Genomic DNA, 20,478 nt, shown 5'->3' with positions numbered 1-20,478 from the left:
TGGGGCTTCTGTAGTTTGGGACACCTGGATAAGAAGTCCAGAACACAGCTGTTGACTTGTCTGATGCTTATGATGTTTACATGTTTACAGCATAGATACCTACAGATGCCTGTCTGTTTGTTTGTTTTTTGTCTATCTGCCAACATATCTACAGTTCTATTTATTTTTTTAAACACTGGGTGTACAACCCTTTATATGATGAGGTTAATACAGTGTGACACCTGTGAGTTAGGCTCACAATGGTGGTTGTTGCCTTGCTCCAGCACAGTCTTCTCCTGACTTCTTTCACATTTGCAGTGCCTAAAAATATTCCAAGTATTATTTTTTGTATACCATATCTCTTTTTTTATATACTGTATATATGTTTCATGAGTCCCTGCTACCAGTCCCTGCTACCAGAAGATGGACCCCTTCTACAGCAAATAATTTAGGATCCAGTGAGAGAGGTTAAATATGATCACTGCATCAAACAGATCAAATATCATAATATTGACTCTTTCCATGATTTCATTCTTTGCTTGCAAAATTATGTGATTCTCTCTCCCTGCTTCCCCCTCCACATCAGACGACTGCATAGAATAGTGCAGGTGCCACCACAGTGTCATAGAAAGTCTTTTGTACAGTAAGTTGCCTTTTTTGTACAAGACATCTGTGTGGTCCAACCAATCCAGTTTGGTAGAGTCTATTGTACACTGTTGCCCATAAAGTTAAAGTACAATATTTTTGCGAAATGATTGCAACAATGTGATTTATTTCTTTTTTATATGTATATAAAGAAAGTGTATCTTCTCAAAATTGTATTGATCAATCTCCTCCAAACACACCACAGTGAAATCTGATGTGTATAAATAGAAATAAAAAGAGGAACGTGTCTGAAAACAAAATTATCCCAACTTTATGGGCAACAGTGTATTTATGTATTTTTGCAAAACACTCTTTATTGTTGTCTCTTTCTGTTTTTACTTTTTGTTCTATGAAGCACTTTGGGCTTCATGTTTGCATTAAATGTACTATATACATAAATAAAGTTAAAGTTTAGTTTTCTATCCACACAAAATCTAAAACATTTAATGTAAAAATGGCTAATACCTTTTTTTATTCAGATATATAATGCTATATAACCACATACTGTTATGTATTTAGCTGTGGTGTAAACATATATTCACTTTTAACAGTCTAAGTGCTTAAATTAGCGTTGAAACAGCCACAAACATTTATATAAACTACAAGGTGAAGGTGGAGAGGTGGGGTGTTGTGGAGGTAGCAGAGCGGAGCAGGTGATCATGAGCATACTTAGAATAGGGCACAGTAAATTAAATAGCACACTCAATATGATAGGTAAACATCGCATTGCAGAAGACAGGAACAGTGGATATAATAGTGTCAAAAGTGCAATAAAATGTGGGAAATCTAGAGAAGGGAGGAAAATCATAATGGGATATCTTGTTTTAACTGGGTTAATTAAAAGAATTAAAAAAAAATAAGAAAAGAAAAAAGAAGTAGGAAAGAAGTAAAGTCCAGAAGAGGGCAGTCTGAAGTCTGCCTCTTTAAGACTACACAACCCACAATCCTCTGCGCTCACATAAGTGATGTCACCTGACAATAAAGAGGGGAGGGTGTGCTAATGTTTACAACCGTCGGGCTGTCAATAATCGTATCGTACAAACTGTGATTTAGTCGATTTTTCAGCAGCACATGGGGGAAAAAAACTAAAACTAAATGACTCCTGCACGCTTTCAGGTAAAGAATAACTTTAATGAAGCATTTCATCACTTGACCGAGCAGGATAGTTAGCGCTTAGCTCGTTACTTATCTACAGGTAGCACAGCTAACGTTAGCCACACATATTAGAAACCAGCTGCTGTCACTGTTACACTGATAGACAACACACCGTGTAAACAAAGTGCAGCTTTCACCTCCAGTCTGTCACTGTTTAACAGCTAGAGACATGGCTAGCTTGCGAGCTAGCTATAAAGAGGCACACAGGAACTTACAAACATGACGAGCTGCTCGATTTAAAATGTTAAATAGATTTAAAAACTGAGTGCAGCTCTGTTTTCACAACAAGTTATTCACTATGAACCACCCACAGCTGGCTCTGAGCCGGCTGGCGCTGAGCTTAGTGAGTAAACATCTGTCCTGGCTGTTTACTGTCGAGCATTTCCACTGATGTATCCGGATACTTTACTTGAGTAACGTAATACTACATTGTGAAAATACTCCACTACAAAACCATAAATAAGTACGTGACTGTTTACTGTAAAGTGTTAGTGTTTTATTATTATTATATCTGATGTTTGTGTGTTAATATTTCTGCTGCATTAATGTGTAACTTCTTTTGTGACTGAGCTCATTTCCACTACTTTATAACTGTTGGCTGGTTTAATCAAGTGGTTCACAACCTTTTTTTTTTATCATTAAGTAAACTGACAACCTCTGAACAAGTGCATCACAGAGGTGTTATCACAGGTGTGGGGGGTCTGCATGTTTTCCCTGTGTCTGCGTGGGTTTTCTCCGGGTACTCCGTTTTCCTACCACAGTCCAAAGACATGCAAGTTAATTGGTGACTCTAAATTGCCCCTGGTATGAATGCTTGTCTCTATGTGCCCTGTGATGAACTGGTGACTTGTCCACTTTTTCCCCCGTAACTCAGCTGGAATAGGCCCCAGCCCCACCGTGACCCTGAGGATAAGTGGTTACAGATAATGGATAAATGGATTTATGGATTTATTTAGCTGTATACCCTAAAAAATAGTCCAGACTATAAAATAAATAATAATGTCATTTAGGTCCATCACAGAAATGATTGATTGATTGATTGAAGTGTTTATTTCAAATGTGCAAACAAAAATAAAAAATAAGGCAAAACATTGAAACATATTTGAAAAGGAGTGAGAAGAAGAATAACTTATAAACTCCCAACCCTTCTCTTTAAATAATGAGTTACAATACCAAGCTTCCTTGCAACTTGTTAAAATATTCATGATACTTATAGATAAATAAAATATATCCCTGACTTTGTATTACAAAAAAAAACCCTGCATATAGACTACATACAATACACACATACACACATGCACGAAGAGAAACAATAAAACAACCCCAAAACAAAACAAAGGAGACAATAACCTCATAATCCTTAGTGCTACCCAAAACCTCCCTCATCCCTGTACCTTTTTAAAAATAGTGTCTTTGTACGTCATTTTAAACTGTTTCGTGTTTGGACATTGCTTCAACTCCATGGTCAACCTGTTCCAACCCTTCCTGGACATTGCTTCAACTCCATGGTCAACCTGTTCCAACCCTTCCTCTTTGTCCAAATTAAAGTTAGATTAAAGTTTTCCCCCTTAAATTATAACTCCCCTCATGCATAATGAATAATTTCTGTATATTAATTGGTCCAAGATTATTTTTAGCTTTAAACGTTATTTGAGCAGTTTCATCTTCCACAATGTCTGTAAATTTTAGTAACTGAAATTAACTATTTGCTGAGATGCAGGCCTTCTGTTTGTTTATTTATTTCAAAAAGTTTTATTACACAGCTTAAAATCAAGAAGACTTCACAAACACCAGTTTGTGAGCCAGTGGTTTAATCCACAGCAAAGCGTCATGGTCTATGAGATCACAGTCACTGTCATGCCAAGTTTTTTTTAGCTTTGTGATGCATTTTCCAGCTAATATAAGAAGGTTTAAAATAGTTTATTCATCTTAAGAGAGGAGACGTTTCTCTTCATCCTTTAGTTTAGCAGAAAAATCTAAACTTTTAGACATATAAGAACGTTTCACACCATAATAGTCCTAGTTGTTGGTTTTACAAGGCGTAGAGCGCAGACTAACATCACTGCCGTGTTCTTTGTTTTTGTGGCAGGTTTTCGTTAACTGAGTCGTCTGGTTGATCTTGGCTCACTGTGTTTCACAGTGGATCTGAGCCGGCATCTGGGAACAACATTTCAGAGTGTACATTTTGCTGGTAAACAGGTGTGTAAAAGACGTTACTCTCAGATCTGTCAGGGTATTACAGTCACACTTTGCCTCATCACTTTCTTACATACCTTCAGAGTTTTGACCTCAAGAAAAAAACCTTGATTCTCAAAGTAGGGATGCACGATATAGATGTTTTTCATCTGGTTCTCATGGCCGATAAGATAACCGATAACTTTACATTTTCATAGCCTGAAGTTTATTTACACCTGAGGATATGAAAGGCAGATGAATGATTTAATATTCCAGCTGATATTCTCTCCAAGTTGAACTGTTACTGAACAACAAACAATCAAAGAACAGTCTGACTCACAAATGTTGTTTTCTTTCTTCAAGTAAAGTCTCAAAAAACTCCACAAACAAGCTTTGGCTCATAGAGGATTTGTGCTCGTCGTGTTTGTTGTGTTCACTGTCACAGTCCTGCATCATTAGAGACACCTTGTCTACAACTAACTAAGTGTTTTCATAACTGATAAGTGTGTTGGTTATTTTATTTATATGGACAACCAATGGAAGAAAATAAAGCCCATCACAGTTTGTCAGAGCCCAAGTTACCTTTTCTGTCAGACTAACAGTCCAAGACACAAATAAAAATATCACATTTTATCTGAGCTTGATAAATAATTAAATGATTATCTAAACAGTTGCCAATTAAACATCTGTCAATGATTGATTGAAGTATGTTCGCTCAAATTTAATTTAAAATACTTTACATGCTGCCATAATTGAATTGCAGATCTCTAGTTGTGAATAATATTTGTATGATTTCTGCATTTTGACTAAGTTATTTGACAGAGAGCTCACTGCTGTGATATTGTTTTACTTTCTTGTGTGTGCAGTACATCACTTTCATAGAAACCTCATTGATCAGTTAATGATTTATTAAAGCTGGCTTCAGTAGTTCAACATGTTCTTGTTCATCCGTGGATTTCTTTCCAGTGTCCTGATGGAGTGGGTGTTCATCATGAACCGGATGAGCTCTCAGGGCAGCTCTGCAGCCCAGCGGAGGCGGATGGCTCTGGGCGTGGTGATACTCCTGCTGGTGGATGTCATCTGGGTAGCCTCCTCTGAGCTAACCTCAGTAAGTCAGTCAGTTCTCCCCTGCTGCGATGTGGGTTGCAGCACGAGCTGATACAGGGACGCTGATGTTCTTAGTAACCAGAGTGTGTGTAGCTGCTCTGGGATCAGCAGAGAGTGATTTGAATGTGATATACATTTCTGTTTTACCTCAGTGTATGACATAACTTTGCCTTCTCTCTCCTAGCAAATGTTTGATAAAGGATTTGAGTCCTTAACTAGTAAATACCAATACTGCAGTCCACATTTTTACTTAAAGGATAACATCTGTATTTTTTACCCTCTTTTCCCATTCTTGTGTCTAAGGGATTAAAGGGGACAACAGTTTTTTAAAGCTGGTCCAGTTTTGAGTGCACTGCAGACAGCAGCCATGAAATGTAATTCTTAAGTGCACCTTCAGTTTACGTCCACTGGATGTGTTTTTGACACTGACAGACTCACGGATCAGATAACATCATAACATTTCATTCAAACTCGACAGAAACAAAATGAAACATTCTTTTCCTGTTCCAACAATCAGCTGGTTTTGGTCAAAATAAAGCCTTAATTCACAGAGTTAGACGTGAAAATATCATTATATGATTAGAGAGGCAGCAGGGAGAAACTGATGAGCTGGAGAGCATCTAACTCAGTAAATTGATGGTGATTAATTTTGCAGCTGCTTAATACTTCAAATATGATTATCCCCATTCGTCATTTAGACACAAAGACAAGAGAAAATAGGGTCAAGTTCAGGTACTCTTTAAGTATAGTGTTAGTGTTAGTGGTAAAGTCATTTTTGACAGCTGGACCTCTTTTGGAAAATTACTAATGTGACTATTAAACATCGTAGGTCCTCTTATTTCTCTGCGTACAACTGAATAGTTAAAACCATTCCACAGTGTCAAACATAAACTTCTTTAATGAATACCAGCTGATTTCTTGCGGCAGTGGCACCATTACAAGAGACGCCTGGGTTAGCAGCAAAAAAATGGTTCATTGCATGAACTGGCGTACAATGAATCTTGAGTAAATATACTTTGTTGCTCTCCTTCTGTGCTGTTGGGAAGAACTGTATTTAACTTGACAAATTTAAACGCAGGATATTAAACAGAAGGTTCTGAGAGGCAAAATTGAGGTCAAACAGCACAGACCTGTGAGAACAACAACATCAACAACAGCCTGCAACACATGTTAGTCAACCAATAAAAGCTGCTGTCCTAACAGCTTCCTCCTGTTGCTTCCTCCCGCAGTACATTTTCAAGCGACAGGAGTACAACAAACCCTTTTTCAGCACATTCACCAAGACCTCCATGTTTGTGCTCTATTTGCTGGGTTTCCTGCTGTGGCGACCTTGGAGGCAGCAGTGCACTGGCACTCTGAAACGCCGACACTCTGCGTTTGTAAGTAGTTAAACCACACTCTCGCCACATGGAGGCAGTGTGTTTAAATGTTTTAAATGTTCTGTTTTCTCCAAACAGTCCACACCCTCAGTGATACAGACTCACAAGCCTTCTGTCAGGTTCATTGACTTTGTTTTTCTTAGATACGTCTGCAACAGATAATTGATCTAGTCTAAGCTCAGTGAGGAGCTGCATCAGAATGTTTGTTTTTTAAGTGAATAAAGCCACACCCATTGCAAGTTTTTTTTTTTTTTGGGTTCAGTCACCTGGTTTTGTCTGTACGTTAATAGTCTGAGTTACTTGTTTCTGCAGTTTGCTGATGCTGAGGCCTACTTTGCACCCTGCACCACTGACACCACTGTGAGCAACAGTTTGGTACGTAGTTTAATTTCACAGGAAATTATGACTCTATTTCTGTTTTCTGCTGTTCTGATTTTGACATTTTTACCAGTGTATTGGTTATTTTTTTGCCAGTGTTGGCAGCGGAGTCTAAATGTCACTGAAACAGAGGCTATCCAGTTGGATTCATGGACCCAGCTCTGATGACTGTACCTGTTGTGTTCTGGCTTAGTTTATTTCATGTCAAGCTTCTAAATCTGTGTCTGGCAATTTACACCACAAAATAGTGACACAAAGAAGTTTAATTTAGTTTGTGTCTAATGGTACTGGAGAAGGAACGAGCATTGATTGAGAGACATAGACAGTGAATGAATGTGAGGGAGCGCCAGATTTAAGTCTTCTCAAAGGAAGATAACTGAGAGCGGAATTTAAGATATAAAGTTAAATAAATATGACAGGATAGAGGCACGGTGAAGACCTGGACACAAACTATATTCACAGAGTCTTCACTCTCTGCTATACAGTCTGCATTAGAAAAGTACGCAGAACAACCAAAAACAGCTCAAACAACAATCAGAAGAAGCACTGAACCCCAATCTATTAAGTGGGTATGATTGTAATAATAATAATAATAATACAGAGAGATATTTGTCTATAAAGCTCCTAAAAATCAGGAAAACTCCAAACTTCCTGCGTTCACTATTTGAGTTAATTGTACAGTTTATCAGTTGCTCTGTACTGTCATTGTTATGCATTGAATATAATATAAAATATCAATAAAATATGTCACTTAAGTCAGAAGTTGTAAGTTTACTCAATCGTAGGAAATGATTTCTTTAAAGACAAAGGTTGGGAACCACTGGCGTAGACGATGAGAATCTTAGAGAAATAAAGTCTAAAATTGAATTCTTGGCTTGGTTTACCAACCGTGTACAACTCTTCACTTTAAAACCTTTAAATGTCTGACTCTCTCTCTCTCTGTGTCTTGTGCAGAGTGAACCGCTGTATGTTCCAGTCAAGTTTCAGGACGTACCTGCCGAGCATCCAAACTGTTTAATCGGAGACTGTGAATCTGTGTGTGAGTACACAGTTGATGTTGTCTGTGTTTTTTAAAGATGACATATTTATTATCATCTGTCAACATAGTATCCCCTCTCTGAATTTAGTTTAAAGGTAAAATGTAGAGGCCTCTATTTACAGGAGTATGGCAGAAACTGATTATCATATTTATAACTATGAATACACCTGAAAATAAGATGTGTTATTGCATGTATGTTACCTTAGATTGAGCTCTTTATATTTTCTGTAATGATGGTCGTATTGCAAATGCAAATAGAGTCTCAAAATAACGTTACATTTTCTAAGTTTGGTCACTTAAATAAAATCTGTTTGGTTCCCTGCAGCTTCCAAAAAGCAGCGGGTGCGTTTTAGTAACATCATGGAGGTGCGTCAGCTGCCCTCCACCCAAGCCCTGGAGGCCAAACTGTCCCGCATGTCCTACCCAGCTGCCAAGGACCACGAGGCCATGCTGCGTACAGTGGGCAAGCTAACCATCACTGATGTGGCCAAAATCAGCTTCTTCTTCTGTTTTGTGGTGAGTAAAAGTCAAAATAGAAATGTCAGTTCAATGGAATAACATGACTGTATCAAATTATAAACATAATGTTACAGCATAATACATGAGATCTGAGAAATATTCATTTTATTTTAAGAGCCAAGTAGTACAATACATGATAATGTATGTACAACAAACCCATAATGTAATAATGTTACATTTCTGGTAGAACAGTTTCAGTATCGCCAATTTAAAAGGAAATTATTACAGACAGTATTTTAAATCTTTAAAATATAAAAAAAATATTAGCAGCAAGATAATCCTTTAGTTGTTGTATGATGCAGGATATATGTTAAATAAATGAACACACTGATATTCTGCATCATGGTGAAGTTTCCTAGTGGAATAAGTTATCAAGTTTATAATTCCTATTCTGAAAATTGAAGTTGCAGTAATCTTCTTTTGGTCACTTGGGGTCAGAAAAACAAACTAAGCTACAAGCTAACAGATTCTTATGACCCAGCTCGTGTAGGGAAAGTAAGATAAAACAGTATTATTAGTATTATTATCAATGTTATTTGTTTCCTGGATTTTGCTTTGAATAAAATACAACAAAAAGAGGTGAGGTAAACTACTAGGCAAACAAAGGGCGAGCAGATGCTGTTCAAACCAACAAAATAAATCTAACATAAATGTTACTATATAAAAATCAGAGTCTATGCTATCTGAAATCAAAAGAAAGAAAAACCTCACTTAGTAGCAAACAAAATACCTCGACAAAACACAAGTTTATACATTTACTAACATTTACAATTGTTCATGAGTATGACAGAGAGGCAAGCCCAACACCAAAAACCAAACCGCTACAACTGTCTGGCAGCTCTAACTTAAATAACATCAATCAGGGGCAGGCGGCCACACACCTAACATACATACACCATAAACACAGATGCACGGCCATCACCGATCCCTGACATACAAAGTTCAGTCCTTTGCCTTCTGCTGCTGCTGCTGATGAGGCTAAGTAAATTTGAGGCCTGAACAACTGCAAGGTTTTCTGTGGGTTTGTCACTATGACCTTTTAAACTTTGATTACATTCAGTGTTTCTCACCAAAATACAATGTGTGTATCTTTTTATAATACCAATGTTTTAAATAACAAAAACAAGGTGGCAGGTAGCTCCTCTCTTTGTTTAGCTGTCTGGCTCAGACTTTACTGTTTTGGTTTACTCTCTTTACTATAATGGAGTTGCTCTCGGTCACAGCAGGAAGCTGTTTTTAGAGGAAACTGTACTCTCCTGTCTCAGCACCAAACACCACACAGACACAATTAGAGACTAAGTGGTGAGCATGGTGGAACATTTAGCAGCAGATATTTCCCACAGGAGTTGACGGACCAAAAACAAAGCTTGTAAGAGCTTCTTATAAAGAATAATTAATAACACCCTCTTGGTTCTTTAAGTCTTGTTTGCTAGTCAGGTGGGGTCCAGTGTATTTTGCTTGTACTTAGAAAAGAAGAAAGTGCTTTTGACGTGTATGAATTATGTAATTGAGCAGGAAATTATGGTTTATGAGCATCAAAACTGCAAGTCATTAATCACATAACTTTTCAAGTGATGAACTGTTTTTAATCGGTGACTCATCCTCCCTGAGTACACAAAAGAACGTGTGTCTGACGTCGGCTTGAATTTGATCACTTCAAGACACTTAAAAGTTTGAAAGATGTCAAAATACACAAGTAATTCTACATTATATTTAGCATTATTCACATCTTGTCATTTTGATGGATTAACTTCAAAGCAAGTCATAAATAAATACTGTTTCCTGTTAGGCTAATATGTCATAGTTATGTTACATTATAATTTTATGTGCTGGTTGATTATATGGTGTTCCTCTTATTTTGTCCTCCTTCTCATAGTTAGTAGATAGCGATAGTGGAGAGATGACCCTCTGAACCACGTAGGCCCTGTTTTAACCTGTGTATGACTGAGAGTCTCTTTATGGGAGACTTTCTTAATCACACAACAAACTAGAGCCTCTGAGAAGGTAAGTTAGATCTCTGGTTCCCAACGTGGGTTGGGGGTCAGGAAAGCCTCATGAGGGATCGCAGAGTCTTGTTGATTTTGAGGAGTGTAAGAAAACTTTAAAAAAATCTACAGCAGGTCTATCTCTCACCATTTCTGTGAAGAAAAGTCAACATCCTTACTAGGTTATGCTATCACTATTTAGGTTAACTGTACATCACCGCTTCTGTTTCTCTTCCAGTGGTTCCTGGCTAACCTGTCCTATCAGGAAGCGCTGTCCGACACGCAGGTTGCCATTGTCAACATTCTGTCATCCACCTCAGGTGAATCTCTCTGTGGAAACAATTTGTGAAATGTATTAGACGAGGCTACTGTTACGCTCATATGTGTATTTAACCTTTTAACTCTTCTCTCTCTTCAGGCCTGTTTACGCTCATCTTAGCAGCCATATTTCCCAGCAACAGCAGCGACCGTTTCACCTTGTCCAAACTGTTAGCTGTGGCTCTGAGGTAAGGGCTTATTGAAAGTGTTGGCAGTTGAGCTGAGAAGTCCATGCTGAGTGGTTTCAGCACTCAGTGTATAGATTTGCACGAGTGCATGTATTGTTAGTTTTTATGTTCTGTAAAAATCCATCCACTTTGGGAGAGCTGAAGATGAAATTGAAATTGATTATGATGAACACAGCCACCGTAGGGTTTTTCTCTGACTACGGCTGTGTATTTAAGGCAGCTCATGATACTGATCATGAGTGTGACTAAGACATAAACTTTGAACCGAGCATATCTCATTTAATAACCCCCTGGACTTGCGTGGCCTCATTGATACATGAACACTGATACATGTTGCACCCAGTGATCTTTCATTGTGGTAACTCTTAACCTTAACACTTGACGCTTTTATCCAAAGCGACTTACAGAGAAGGCAAACAATCAAGGTACAGTGCGATAAGAAAGTGTTAGTGCAGGAGTAAGTGTTGTGACAATTCTTAAAGGGGTAGATTGGCTGGTAGTGCTAGGAGAGGAGGTACTCTCTGAAGAGCTGAGTCTTTAGGAGTTTTTTAAAGTTAGAGCAGGACGCCCCTGCCCCCTAGATGCCCATGTTTGAGAGAATAGAGAGGAGGATGCTATAGTTAACTGGCAGCTGATAAGTCAAGCAGAATAAGTACAGAGGACTGTGCTGCTGCTCTTGCTTCTTCCAAGGCTTCTGTCACAGACAACAGAGCGGTTTCGTTCAAATGACCTCTCTTGAAACCAGATTGATTTAGATCGAGAAGATTGTTCTGTGAGAGGAATTCTGAGCGTTGCTTAGCGACCGCCTGGATAAAGTCCTCAACCTGAGCAGGGTTGAGAGAGGTTTTCTTGAGTAGAGTTGTTACTCGAGCCGATTTGAATGTGGTAGGAAAAGTGCCCAAGGTCAGCAAAGCATTTATCATATGTGTGATAGCTGGCGTGATGGTTGGGCTAATGAATTGAAGTAGGTTGGTATAGGGTCCAACGAGCATGTAGTAGGATGGCTACATGAGAGCAGTTTGGATAACTCGCTCTCAGAGAGGGGTGTAAAGCCAGAAAATGAAGTGCCAGCAATTGTGTTAGGTTGCGAAAGTGCAGAAACTGATCCGGTGCCGCCCCTCTGAGACAGAGAGAGACATGTAGTAGGACTGCTTCATGTCGCAGTGTTAGGAGCCAGGTAGAGAGTGAGCTGGTCAGAGATTGGGCTGCAGATTGCTGCCACTTTCCCTGTAAAAAAACGATGCAAAGGTATTATTGGTGCGGCCGGTAGGAGGAGGACGAGGTGGAGGCTTGAGTAGTGACTTAAAAGTGGAGAAAAGGTTCTGGGTGTTGTACAAAAAGTGTTGTTTTAAAAAGCAGTCTTTGCAGAAGTGACGCTGGTTGAGAAGGAGGATAAGAGTGTCCTGTAACTTTTTTCAGGTCATCGGCTAGTTTAGATTTGAGCCATTTTCTTTCAGCATAATAATGTGACATTTGTTGGGGTCTGCACCAAACAAACATGTTTTCTTACATCTGGAGAACAAGATTCATCTTCAGCATTACCATGCTTCATTGTAACACTGTTTTGTCATACATTTTACGTTTTATTGTTTTATTATTAGTTTTTGCTTCTGGAAATGTGGGAAAAACGGTAAAATCCCTTCAAACTACTGTATCTCAGTATTTTTTCACTTCCATTCACTGAGCCTCCCCCCTGCTGAGGCCGCCTCCCCCCTGCTGAGGCCGCCTCCCCCCTGCTGAGGCCGCCTCCCCCCTGCTGAGGCCGCCTCCCGCTTTTGAAAAATGATTTTAGATCACATTCTGAATTGTATGTCCTGAAATAATCTCGTTCAGCTCCAGCTGTGAATTTAAATCGGTTTATGTCGTATCTCTTTTGTTTAGTATGGGAGGTGTCGCCCTCGTGAGTTTCTCCAGCATGGACAACCCTGATGAGAAAGGCGTCATAGGTATCCACCACCTCTTTCACATTAATGTTGTGTAGTGAAACTGTACTTTACTCTTGACTAAAAGTGTTGAATCAATACAGTTCGAAACCTTCCAAATTGTAATTGACTTTAAAATTTTCATGAAGGTTCCTTGTGGTCGCTGGCGGGGGCGATGCTGTACGCTGTGTACATCGTAATGATCAAGAGACGAGTGGATCGGGAGGATAAGCTTGACATTCCCATGTTCTTTGGTAAGCAAATACTCAGCATATACTATCTGTCCATGTACTAAAACTCTCCCGACCCTTGCACAGTATATAACAGTTTTTTTTCTATGAAGTTGTGGCCACTGTGGCTGACAGAAGGCATCTGAGCTGGAGTTTCTTTGTGTCTCTTAGGGTTTGTGGGTCTGTTCAACCTGCTGCTGCTGTGGCCTGGCTTCCTCCTGCTCCACTACACGGGCTTCGAGGCCTTTGAACTTCCCAGCCAGCTGGTGTGGTCGTACATCCTCATTAACGGCCTGATTGGAACTGTTCTCTCAGAGTTCCTGTGGCTCTGGTGAGTACCTGACCCATAATTTATTCAGGTCACAATTTTGGTACCAAGTCAGTCATCACAATTTACCTCTTGTACAGGAAAGGTTTTTAGACTCTTAGTTGAGCCGTTTTCTCTGCATAAATTCACATCTTCAGTTTGAGGAATATATAGTATTTCAAAAAGACGTTATTGACTGGTAATGCTGTTTTCTCTCCACAGGGGCTGTTTCCTCACATCATCTCTAATTGGGACTCTGGCACTGAGCCTCACCATCCCACTCTCTATTATGGCAGATATTTGCATGCAGAAGGTAAGCTTCCACAGCAAGTACTTAACAATCAGAGTCAGAGTTTGAAAGAAAATTCATGATAATGTTTGTTTGACATCAGTAAGACACCAATGTGAAGAGAGAAGATCTGATCACAATGTGTGGACAGCGTTTGTTTAATATTTTGTCTGAAAATGTTAATAAATGAAATGCGTGTTGGATTACATTGTTCAATGTATTTTTACAACCTGAATACCAGTAATGACAGTAGTTTCCTCCTCTTTCCTCTTGTGTGTACAGGTGCGTTTCTCGTGGCTTTTTTTTGCCGGGGCGGTCCCTGTCTTCCTTTCCTTCTTCATCGCCACCCTTTTATGTCACTACAACAACTGGGACCCCGTCCTGGTGGGGCTGAGGAGATTATACGTCTTCATTTGCAGGAAACATCGCATTCACAGGTAGGCATACATGTTTTCAGCTCAGAAACTGGCTAAGCAACTGAATGCAGATTTTTGCTTCACTATTGTTATTACTTGGTTGAGCCGCAGTTCATAATCAATTACAGAGAAAACTGCAACACTTCCACTATTTTGAAGAATGGTTGATTGAAGGACACTCCAACAACTGTGATTTTCCGAAAAAAAACATCACACAAATCACTAAATTGTTAGAAAATCAAGAAGCTTAGAAGTGAGAAAAACATGCCTTTTTTTTTATTTTAAAAACATTTGAAAATTGAAAATCACACACTCACACAGAAGGACCTTGACATCTACTTCAAATAAGTTTGTAATAATATTAAGGATAATTCAATCTTTTTCTTTCGACATTTACATAACAGGTAACAGAGAAGTAAACATCAACAGACATAAATATACAACTGTTACGTCACTGTCTAGGGTATAGGGAGTATAGGGAGCTTGGTTGGTGAGCCCAAAGATCCTCCAGAAAAAGGAGATCACACTCAAGGAGAACAGAAACATTCAACAGAAGTGGGTGGCCGTAACAACAACTGTCTGTAAGCATTCCTATGAGGCAGAACAGAATTATTGACACACAAAGTGAGTCAGTGACTAAACGTGTTTATTCAGTCCAGTGTTTTGTTGTATTGTGGTGTGTGGCCTATTAAAAATGATTCGACGTCCGAGACACACTCAGGCTTTTCATCTCTGACATTCTCACAAGAACAAAACACTCACTTCGTAGCTCCCAGCCTCACTAAGCTAACACTGTCATCAGATGTACATGCCTGACTGACTATCCTCTCTGCTGCAGTTATGCTCTCCATTCTTCTGTGAATGCTTGTTCCTGTTTGCTGAGGGATGATTATAATAATGATGCTTGTCAAGACGATGGCTGTGATGATGATTGATGCCCCGTTCCCTCTGCCCACAGACTGCCAGAAGACAACGAGCAGTGCGAAAGCCTTATTCCTCTACACACCGTCTCCCCCAGCGAAGGAAGCTTCTGTTCGTGATCCAACAGTCAAACAAAGTAAATGATCACTTGACACTTCCTGGCCTTGACATGTGTGTATGTGCATGTTAGTTTTTGTGAATATGGTACATAAAACATTTGCAACATTGCAGAAATGTGAAAAATCACATTAAATATAACATTTTCAATTAATTTATATCCGTTTTAATGGCAAACTGCCAACTGGTTTTTGGTGTGACAGTGCTGCCAGGAAGTTATTCATAAACAGCCAATTAATTTCAGTTTTTGATTTTGTAGTGTAAAAACTTTGTCGAAATGGCATTCACCAAATAACACATCAATAACGCGGCTTAATCGTGCTTCATAGTTCTCGCAGTAAAATTTACATCGGGACGCCACGTGGTACTCTCACACAGGGAGAAACTGAATCAGTTACATAAATTAAGAGACATGCAATAATTTCATTTAACCATAACCCATAAACAGTTATGTAAGTGTGTCCCATTTTGCAATATCTGATGAGACTCAGATTTTCTGCTACCTCCTCCTTCATTCATTTGTTTTTCTTTTGAACATCTGTTGAGCATTTGTTTGAGGTGGCGGTGTTTAAGACGGACGCAAGACAAGCAGGAAAGGATGACCGTCACGTAAATATTTTAGATCAGATTGGCCACCCACTCCACAAAGTCTGCTGCTCTAACGTTGCCACGTCTCTTCACTATTCATAGGTTTAGTCAAGCTTTTCTCATCTGTCTCCCAAACCAGGAAACTAATTGCCAGCAGTGCAGAGAGAGATTTTGAACTCAGCATGCAGTTTCTAACAGAGACGTTAGTGGGTAATGAAAACAGGACAGACATAAGCCTGTCTGCTGGGCATGTAGTGTCTAATAAAGGACCAAGTGTATGTGTGCAATATATGTCCACTCACATTTAATTGATTCAATTAAATTCATTTTTTTATATTTATATTTTGGCCGTCAAATATTCAAACTAACATTCTGCCAGGTTGCAATTCAGCGAACAAGAAAAAGCTGTAAAATGTTGCAATCGTCATTTCCGGTAACCCTAATTGAGACAACACTACCCTGCTGAAGTACACAGTGTAGTACATAGAAGTGTACTAAGAGTAAGTATCAGAATTGAAACATGTACCTCAGTGGTTCTGCTACACTTTTGTACATATTTCTGTCATGTCCACGATATAGTGTCTTGTCATCTTTGTCCCACAGTTTTCTCATAATATTTTTTTAATCTCTCTCCAAAGGTGATGAATGTGGATCTTGCTGAGCAGACAATCTGGAAGCTTTCAGAGACGTTGAACTACCCCAGTGCCTCATATTGAATCTATTTATTTTCTACAGTGTTGAGATGACGCATCCATTTCTACAAGTTCACTTTTATTTTCACATTTCGCAGACTGAGATTCTGTTTGTTGATGTTTTTCTGTGTAAACAACAAAAACACTTTATGGTGCTCAAGGTGCTGGACATTATTAGTGATTACTATTGTGTCGTGTGACCAAGTGAAACGGTACATGTTGAAGTTGATTATAACACTAACAGGGGGCCGAGTATGTGTGTTTCTTTAGTTTGTTATGTTTGTCTATAGGCCTTTTGAAGCCTTGCTGCTTGTTTGTAAGTGCATGTGTGAAGCAGACACATTTCCACAAATAACCATCTGCCAGTAGGTGAAAAGGTTGTTTTTGATTTATCTGCCTTGGACGGAGTAAGCCTGCTTTTCCAGTCACAGGACTCCTCTTTGAATTTTATGCTGTACTGCAGCACTTTCACTAATTTCAACATCTGGATCTGTAGTGCCATCTGGTGCAGTGTAATAAAGGGTTCATGTTACCAGCCTTGGCAGCTTGGCTAAGGACAGTCCTTTAGACCTCCAGGTGATACTAACACTGTCCTGATAGAAGTCAACATTTTAACTTTAATTTCCTCTTGTAAGTCAGACACGAAAAAAAAACAAAAACGAAAACACACTACAGCTAAACAAGAAAGCGCCACATCCGTCGCATCAACACCTTTCTTGTTCGCTGCTGTACCTCTGACAGAGCTGGATCATGAAGACAAACTGTGATAGTGACATGATCTTTGTGTTTGAACATGAACTGATAGAAAGTCCTCTGCTATAAGCTACAAAATGCCTTGCTGCAATAACGGTTGTCTGCTCGTAGGAGCAGCGTATTTCCTTTTAGAAACAAGTGTAAATACTGTACACAATGACACATTTAACAGAGTATTGATGTTTTGTTTGTGAAATTCATATGACCACTACAGATTCCTATTCTGAGATTTTATATTTTATGTATCATTGTAAATGATTACTGCCAGCCTGTATAACAGCCAGATTCTCTTTTACTTGCAACTGATTGGACGGTTGTTCATTATCCTTTTTTTTTCCCCTTAAGCCAGAAATTATTCATTTACTGTGTTTGTAGTGTTGTAGTTCTCGAGATGGGCCTTGGTCTTGGACTCAAGACCACTTTTTAAAGGCCTCAGCCCCGTCTCAGTCTCAGACAAAAAGGACTGGATTTTAGTTTAAGACCAGTCAAGAGCACAACAGTAGGGATGTCAAGTTATTTGTTAACTGTCTGGGGGAGATATCAGCCAAATCTTCTCGAATTAAATTTCGGTTTCTTAAACCACAAAGAGTTCATCTGCGACGCAGCAGTATGTAAATACTCCAAGGCGACGCTTAATGAGGTGACTTAATGTAGCAATCACACTTCACCCAAAGAGTTTTCATGACTATTAGCTACCTAAGTATGCTGTCCTTGACTAGGTCTTACAATACCTTGGTATTCCTGCTGACTTGGTCTCAACCCCTTAAAGTCTTGGTCTTGTCTTGGTCTCAATACACTCTGGTCTTGGTCATGACTTGGTTTCGTTTTGGTTGGTCTTGACTACAACACTGTGTGTTGGTGATTTCATGCGATGAGAAAAGAACATTTCTTTTAGCAACCTCGGGGTCTGTCATGTCACCCAGGATGTAAACAGTATAGTTGAAGGTGAAATATAAATGTTATTCCACTCATCCAGTTAAATGTCAGATGTTTGTACATCTTTATGGAGTGTTTTTATTGCGCTCAACATTTATGGGGCGTATGAAGTGGAGGAAGAGATAAACGGCCTGTGTAAGGGTTAATGAATGGGTTGAGCACTTTAAGTAACATATAAACTTCTTCATGTTCATTATTGCCAATCAGTCCATCTTGTGTATGTAAGTATGACAGCTTTTTTAGGATGATTAGTGTACAAAGAGGTAATTTTTCTCATGCTGTCTCAGTGTTTTGTTTTTATTTTTCATCTTTTATCAATGGTGCTTGTTGAATCTGTATGTTATTTTTACACAATTATCTTTTTTTCTTTCTCAGGTTCTTTGTCTTGTTTTTCATATCTGATCATATCTGATTTCTTTGTCTTTTAAATGTCATTAATGAAAATGTTATAAGATTTAAAAGAAGGCCAGGAAAGACTGTAATAGTAACTTTCCTTTTATCAACCTCTTGAATTATCCTTTTACCTTTTGCAAGTCTGTTTTCATACTTAAACTGCACTATTAAAATATATCTTTTTAAATCTCTACGTTAAATAGCATATTTCTACAGGATCGAATTTCTTTTAGAGAAATGTTAATGTTGGTACGATGTGTCAGTAGCATGATCAAAAATTGATGTCGACATGGTCGCTGGGCTTCTTGCTGCTTGTATGTAATATTATTATTATGTGTTGTGTTGTTGTACTTGATTTAAAGCAAGTACAACAACAGTGTCTGTCTTTCAGACTTTTATTTTACAAAGCTCTTGACAACAACTAAAAGTCAGTCCGAGATTTTTTCTTGTCCGGTGGCCTCTTGCTCATTCACACTCATTTTTTTCTTTTTCTCTTCATCAACTTCCTCTTACGTCTCTTTGCCATTATTTATGTCCATACAAGCTGCTTATCCCCGCTATGTTTTCTGCTCACCTAGCTCAGGTTCTGACACGACAATCAGCATGACGCCATGCCTGAAAATCTCCTCATCCTGGTGGTCCAAACCACCTGTGGTACAAACACTAACACTCCCCTGGTGCTCTGTGCTCATGGTCCAGGCAGCCCGGCTAACAAACTGAGCTAACATTGGCTAACAGCAGCTATAGTTTGCAGCTATTTAGTTGACTGTACATCAGGAAAATCATCAGAGTGAAAACAGAAAACATTTTCTCCATAAAATATGACCCAGTTTCCCTGAAATCAGTGAAATAGTTGGTGTGTGTCTGACATTATGTACTTCTCGTGGGTAATCGTACCCGGAGCACAAAGTTACATAGTGCAACAGACATACAGGGCGCAGAGTGGGATTATTTTATGGTAGGAAAGTTACACAATGTTGTTTTAATCACCATCATCATTCTGTGTCTAACAGCTGGAGCTTTCACAGCTATAAAATGTGACTAAATTGTGGATTTTTTAGGGCACTATATAGTAGATAAGTTCACACGTTAATAATTATAATTCATATTCAAACACTCAAATAAAATGGCAAACACTAAGCAGTGCACATTATAAATAGGGAGTGATTTTGGACACAGCTTTATGACATAGTTGCAATTTAAATTATTATTTTTTCTCATTTTAAGACAGATTATATTTAATTAGGGTTCTCAAACTACAAAATGAAAGTGTACACATGGTGAAAAGCTTATAATGCTTTCCTATTACAGAACTTTATTCACACATATTCACCTTTCCAAGGCCATTTTTGTGACAAAAAAAGCACCCACGTTTCATCTAGAGATTAGTTTGAAAAGGATGCACAAAATAATCTTTCATAATGTATGAAAACATTGCTCACTTTGCCAGAGGCCGCTTTTATAATCCTTTCAATGAAAAGTGATGACTGTGAATTCAGATAATAATAGACGCCAGAAAAATCTTGTTGAACACGAGTTGTGCTGCACAGACAAGTGGCCTAAATGTTGAGTAAACCTGCTGTTACATAAAGCACCAGACATTCAAGGTTTGTTAGTATAGAAAATGCTTTTAATCTGTCAAGTGCAGATTCTTCTTTGATTTCCTTCATTTTTTTATACTGTAAAAAACAACAACCAGCTTTACTTAGGCTAAAAATCATCCTTATCACTCTAATGCATGACTGGTTTCATAATGTTAATAATTAGGCGTAAGTTAAGCCCTTCTCGTTTGTCAACCATTTTATGTTTGCTCATTTCCTTTACCACCTAACAGCTGTCAATGATTTCTAGTGTGCAGCACAATATGTTTATCTCAAAGTCACAAACTTAATGCGATCTCTTATACATGAGCACCTTATTATTGAGGTATAATAACTGTATTGTCAAGCTGTATGCAATTATACACAGATGTTTAACGTATAATTCAAACGAGATCTGAGACATAAAATTAAGGGGCTTCGGCATCATACTGAGCAATCAACCTTAA

At 38.6% G+C, this 20,478-nt stretch overlaps 1 protein-coding gene across 3 annotated transcripts; it reads left to right on the top strand.

Annotated features, from left to right (window-relative positions):
* Positions 1 to 1,564: 1,564 nt before the first annotated feature.
* On the top strand, positions 1,565 to 18,624 carry LOC104929826 (solute carrier family 35 member F5). Of its 3 annotated transcripts, none has more exons than XM_027278844.1 (16): positions 1,565 to 1,740; positions 3,869 to 3,978; positions 4,909 to 5,062; positions 6,291 to 6,440; positions 6,753 to 6,815; positions 7,773 to 7,857; positions 8,180 to 8,373; positions 10,600 to 10,681; positions 10,780 to 10,867; positions 12,749 to 12,813; positions 12,939 to 13,043; positions 13,191 to 13,350; positions 13,549 to 13,639; positions 13,898 to 14,052; positions 14,990 to 15,088; positions 16,296 to 18,624. In XM_027278844.1, the coding sequence occupies exons 3-15, from the start codon at positions 4,928 to 4,930 to the stop codon at positions 15,069 to 15,071; spliced, it is 1,455 nt and encodes a 484-aa protein (XP_027134645.1). In that variant the 5' UTR covers positions 1,565 to 1,740; positions 3,869 to 3,978; positions 4,909 to 4,927; the 3' UTR covers positions 15,072 to 15,088; positions 16,296 to 18,624. The 3 variants fall into 3 exon arrangements, with proteins under 3 accessions (XP_027134645.1, XP_010742750.1, XP_010742751.1); XM_010744448.3 differs by having other exon boundaries at positions 1,567 to 1,740; positions 4,921 to 5,062; XM_010744449.3 differs by having other exon boundaries at positions 1,568 to 1,740; positions 4,921 to 5,062; positions 8,183 to 8,373.
* The last annotated feature ends 1,854 nt before the right edge of the window (positions 18,625 to 20,478 follow it).

Source organism: Larimichthys crocea, chromosome I, assembly GCF_000972845.2.
Source record: "Larimichthys crocea isolate SSNF chromosome I, L_crocea_2.0, whole genome shotgun sequence".
NCBI classification, from domain to species: domain Eukaryota; kingdom Metazoa; phylum Chordata; class Actinopteri; family Sciaenidae; genus Larimichthys; species Larimichthys crocea.
Note: the sequence above shows the minus strand (reverse complement) of the source record. Positions and strands in the feature narration are given on the sequence as shown.

Excerpts from the sequence above, each read along its gene's own strand:
- LOC104929826 (XM_027278844.1), top strand. The coding sequence starts at position 4,928 with ATGGAGTGGGTGTTCATCATGAACCGGATGAGCTCTCAGGGCAGCTCT. Across the intron at positions 10,682-10,779 it reads CATTCTGTCATCCACCTCAG|GCCTGTTTACGCTCATCTTA; the intron begins GTGAATCTCTCT and ends CTCTCTCTTCAG. Across the intron at positions 13,351-13,548 it reads TCAGAGTTCCTGTGGCTCTG|GGGCTGTTTCCTCACATCAT; the intron begins GTGAGTACCTGA and ends TTCTCTCCACAG.